A 5,280-nucleotide genomic window follows, 5' to 3' on the forward strand; every position below is an offset into this window, starting at 1 on the left:
TCAAGACATATGATAGAACGTCCTCTCTCTCCTTCTCTATTCCACCATCCCCTCTCTCTCCTTCTCTATTCCACCATCCTCTCTCTCCCTCCCCCCTCTTCTCTCTCAGGGCGTGGCACAGCTATAGCCCACTGATAAGACGCAGTCTGTCTGTGTCCCTCTCTGCCCTCTTCCACCCTACACTGGGTTCTAGCCAATATGCATCAAGCAGCAGAATAGGACTCGGACCTCACTATCCAGTCAGTGTTATAAATCACTATACTAAACAGGTTAGAAAAGTACAACTGAATGGTTAAGCGCTCAGAGCACTTCTCAATAGCGCTATATGATTGCAATTCAATATTAAAGTTCCTTTTTAACCAGGTTAAATATTGGTTAATATTAGACTAGAGGAAGGCTACAAATTCATAGCCCAGACCTGTTTCCCTTCTGATAGTTAGGGAATGGATTTAAATTGTATTCATACTGACCTTTAGGGCCAGGTATGAGACAATGTACAGAGACGGGTCTACTATCTAGCCACACTCTACTTCTGAATGGCACATTAGAGTAACCAATCAACACTGTGGCATCTACATTTCTCCCATTTGATTGGCTCGTTGGGGACATGGGGTGGGGGGTTCTCTTAACACTGATATACTTCCTTCTTGCGTGAATGGCTCTAGTTGATTGGTTCCTGGGAAGTGGCGGGTCATAATGGCTCCAGTTGATTGGTTCCAGGGAAGTGGTGGGTCAGTTGGTCTGTTTGCTGACGGGAGGAAACTCGTTCTCGTCATCCAGACAGACGGGTCCCTCGGCAAACTCATGTTCAGGGATCACATCCCCTTTCTCAGCCCCTCCATCCTCTGAGTAGCCTGGGAAGAGGATAGAAGGAGAGGAGAAGAGAGATTACAGGACACATCACCAGACTAAGGGCTGTATTCAGTCTATAAAGCTGAAGATTTACAGATTCCACAATACACATTTAAAGGTAATTTCCAATAGAGCCGACATATGCAGCGTTTACCGTGATGCAGTTTCCGCTAAAGCGGGAACATTTCCTTTAAATTTCAATCACGCTGTAAAGCTGAACTTCTGTGATACGGATTGAAAAAAGTCCTTAATCACACAAGGTAAGACATTCATGAAGCAAACCACACACATTACCTGTGAGAGTGGTAGAAGAAGGTGGGGTCGAGGGGAGGGACACAGTGGCAGCGTATGATGGGCTGGTTGACGGTGGGAGGGACCTTCCATCCTCTGACTCCTCCTCTTCCTGTTGTGCTTCCTGTGGCGCCTCATCTCTTTCAAATAGCCTGGAGAAAACACAAAGAGAGCCTGAGTTCACGCACATATACAAACATGCTTAAGCACACACATATACTCACCAGGGTTGGGGTCAGTTCCATTTCAATTCCAGTCAATTCAGAAAGTAAATCAAATTCCACATTTTCCTCATTGAAAAGCATTGAAATTAATTGGAATTGGAATGTCATTTTGCTTCCTGAATGGACTGGAATTGAAATGGAATTTGACCCCAACTCTGAGGCTCACACACACAGAACCCAGTCCTCACCTGTGTTTTACTGACCGGAACCCAGTCCCTCACCTGTGTTTCCTGACCAGAACCCAGTTCCTCACCTGTGGTTCCTGACCAGAACCCAGTCCCCACCTGTGTTTACCTGACCGGAACCCAGTCCCCTCACCTGTTGTTTCACTGACCAGAACCCAGTCCCCCACCTGTGTTTCCTGACCAGAACCAGTCCCTCACCTGTGTTTTCTGATCGGAACCCAGTCCCTCACCTGTGTTTCCTGACCAGAACCCAGTCCCCCACCTGTGTTTCCTGACCAGAACCCAGTCACTCACCTGTGTTTACTGACCGGAACCCAGTCCCTCACCTGTGTTTACTGACCGGAACCCAGTCCCTCACCTGTGTTTCCTGACCAGAACACACTCTCCTCCATCCTGTGGGTCAATGTTATAGATGTAGAGATGTCCATCTGATGATGCCACCAGCAGACGAGGTAGCTTCTGAACCCTGAAAATATAGCAAGTAATAGGACTGTAAAATAAAGTGACACACCATCCCGCCCTGCATCCCCCCGCAAACACACACACTTACGTGGACAAGGCGCATACGTTCTTGAGTCCGAACATGTTGAGTCGTACGGTGGCAAAGGCACGGTCTTGGTGCATCATGTCAGAGACCTGGGAGGGAAGGTAGGTGCTGGCTGCTGTGAACATCTTCCCCACGTAGGCACCCCACGTAGGAGACTCGCCATCTCGACTAGAGACAGGCAGAGGAGACAGGCAGGAATCAATCGCACTGCTCTTCCTGACTGACTACAGAGACAAAACTAACATAAAACATTGAACACACCTGACAACTAGCCACTGAGGACCAGAAAGGGACAAGTCGTAAGACAATCAACACAACAAAATCTAGAGAGTAAACAGTGAGTACCTGGGGCTGTGCTGTTCCAGTTTGAAGATATGGACCGTCTCTGTGTTGCTGGAGGCACAGAGGAACTGTGCGTCTGAACTAAAGGACAACGAGCTGATACTCACATACCTGAGACACAGACACACATGGTAAGAGTCATCATCCGCCAAGATACCAAACCTACCATTACAATACCTTGGAATCGTTCTGTAGTCTGTCTACACATGTAGTACCTGTTGTGTCTGTTGTATCTGTGTCTGTCATATCTGTATTCTGTCTACACATGTAGTGTTTGCAGTGTCTGTTCTGTATTATCAGTAATATCTGTAATATCTGCAGTGTATGTAATATCTGCACTGTATGTAGTATCTGTAGTGTATGTAGTGTCTAATATCTGCAGTGTCTGCAATATCTGTAGTCGGTCTACACAAACTCAGCAAAAAAAGAAACGTTCCTTTTTCAGGACCCTGTCTTTCAAAGATAATTTGTAAAAATCCAAATAACTTCACAGATCTTCATTGTAAAGGGTTTAAACACTGTTTCCCATGCTTGTTCAATGAACCATAAACAATTAATGAACATGCACCTGTGGAACGGTYGTTAAGACACTAACAGCTTACAGACGGTAGGCAATTAAGGTCACAGTTATGAAAACTTAGGACACCAAAGAGGCCTTTCTACTGACTCTGAAAAACACCAAAAGAAAGATGCCCAGGGTCCCTGCTCATCTGCGTGAACATGCCTTAGGCATGCTGCAAGGAGGCATGAGGACTGCAGATGTGGCCAGGGCAATAAATTGCAATGTCCGTACTGTGAGACGCCTAAGACAGCACTATAGGGTGACAGGACGGACAGCTGATCGTCCTCGCAGTGGCAGACCACGTGTAACAACACCTGCACATGATTGGTACATCCAAACATAACACCTGTGGGACAGGTACAGGATGGCAACAACAACTGCCCGAGTTACACCAGGAACGCACAATCCCTCCATCAGTAATAGGTTGAGCGAGGCTGGACTAAGGGCTTGTAGGCCTGTTGTAAGGCAGGTCCTCACCAGACATCACCGGCAACAACGTCGCCTATGGGCACAAACCCACTGTCGCTTGACCAGAGAGAACTGGCAAAAAGTGCTCTTCACTGACGAGTCGCGGTTTTGTCTCACCAGGGGTGATGGTCGAATTCGCGTTTTTCGTCGAAGGAATGAGCATTACACAGAGGCATGTACTCTGGAGCGGGATCGATTTGGAGGTGGAGGGTCCGTCATGGTCTGGGGCGGTGTGTCACAGCATCATCGGACTAACGCTGTGTGTTACAGGGAAGACATCTTCCTCCCTCATGTGGTACCCTTCCTGCAGCCTCATCCTGACATGACCCTCCAGCATGACAATGCCACCAGCCATACTGCTCGTTCTGTGTGAGATTTCCTGCTAGACAGGAATGTCAGTGTTCTGCCATGACCAGCGAAGAGCCCGGATCTCAATCCCATTGAGCACATCTGGGACCTGTTGGATCGGAGGGTGAGGGCTAGGGCCATTCCCCCCAGAAATGTCCGGGAACTTGCAGGTGCCTTGGTGGAAGAGTGGGGTAACATCTCACACTAAGAACTGGCAAATCTGGTGCAGTCCATGAGGAGGAGATACACTGCAGTACTTAACCTTTCACGAGCCTCTACCCCGGGTCCGGGAGCACCCCCCACCCCCCCCACACACTAATTAGCATAGCTAGATTTCAGTATTTTTCTATAGCGTTTTTCAGCGAAAACACAATAAATCGAAAGTTAGCATACCACATGTGCAAATGTACCAGAGCATCGATTCCAGCCAAAGAGCGCTATAACGAATCACCGCCAAAATATATTAATTTTTTCACTAACTTCTCTCAGAATTCTTCCGATGACACTCCTGTAACATCATTTTACAATATACATATACAGTTTGTTCGAAAAGGTGCATATTTAGCCATACAAACCGTGGTTACACAATAAAAATACTAGAAATCAAGCCTCAATATGTCTGACGTCATCTATCCAGAGTGATCTAGTTTTAATTGAAAGCTAATATATACTTGACTAAAAAATACAGGGTTGACAGCAATCGAAAGACAAATTAGTTCTAAGCAACCGCTGATTTACATTTTTAAAATTATCCCTTACTTTTCAATACAGGGTTGGCCAAGTGAAGCTATACAACAAAATGGCAAATATGCGTTTAAAATATTTCGACAGAAACACGATTTATCATATTAAATATTGCTTACTTTGAGCTTGTTCTTCCATCAATTTTGGGCATGTATCTTTCTATGTTATAACGTCTTTGTGTCGATAGATGTCCTCTGTCTTCAAATGTCTCACCACCAACGACCGACACCCTAAAACGTGTCCAAACTTCTCAGAGCGCCACAACAAAGAAATTCCTCCAAATCGCACTAACGGATTATAATTTGATATAAAACGGCTCAAATTAACTACCATTTATGATGTTTTTAACAACTATAAGACTGAAACACTGACCGGAGAAATATTGCTGGTTAGAAAACGATTTGGAACGAGGCAGGTCCGATGGCCTTGACGTTCAGCGCACGTTGAGAAAGGGAGGTCTCTGTACATTTTGGTCTTTTGTATGGCTGTGACCGTCCCATCGATTTCATTTGAAAACGTGATGAGTACAGACACCCAGAGAGAGACGTAGGCAGTGTCGGTTTCTTCATAGCATTCACTGTCGCCTTATAACAGACCCCAGATCAGAGGTAAAAATTTCTGAAAATCTGAACCCTGTCATGAAAGTGCTGTAGAATTGTTCTGTCCCACTCAGAGACAAAATTCCACTTCTATAGAAACTAGAAGGTGTTTTCTATC

At 45.8% G+C, this 5,280-nt stretch overlaps 1 protein-coding gene across 2 annotated transcripts in view; it reads right to left on the reverse strand.

Moving 5' to 3' along the window:
- Positions 1-648: 648 nt before the first annotated feature.
- The window catches only part of LOC111978573 (WD repeat domain phosphoinositide-interacting protein 1), a 23,527-nt gene continuing 18,895 nt past the window's right edge, over positions 649-5,280 (reverse strand). For both annotated transcript variants that reach the window (XM_024008695.3, XM_070448658.1), the window contains 5 exons: positions 2,445-2,552; positions 2,103-2,267; positions 1,911-2,018; positions 1,147-1,295; positions 649-854 (listed from right to left, as the gene is read on the reverse strand). In XM_024008695.3, coding sequence (XP_023864463.1) covers positions 733-854; positions 1,147-1,295; positions 1,911-2,018; positions 2,103-2,267; positions 2,445-2,552 — 652 coding nt within the window. In that variant the 3' untranslated portion in view covers positions 649-732. The remainder of the gene's footprint in view (positions 855-1,146; positions 1,296-1,910; positions 2,019-2,102; positions 2,268-2,444; positions 2,553-5,280) is intronic.

The sequence above is a fragment of the Salvelinus sp. IW2-2015 genome, linkage group LG18, assembly GCF_002910315.2.
Source record: "Salvelinus sp. IW2-2015 linkage group LG18, ASM291031v2, whole genome shotgun sequence".
NCBI classification, from domain to species: Eukaryota; Metazoa; Chordata; class Actinopteri; order Salmoniformes; family Salmonidae; genus Salvelinus; species Salvelinus sp. IW2-2015.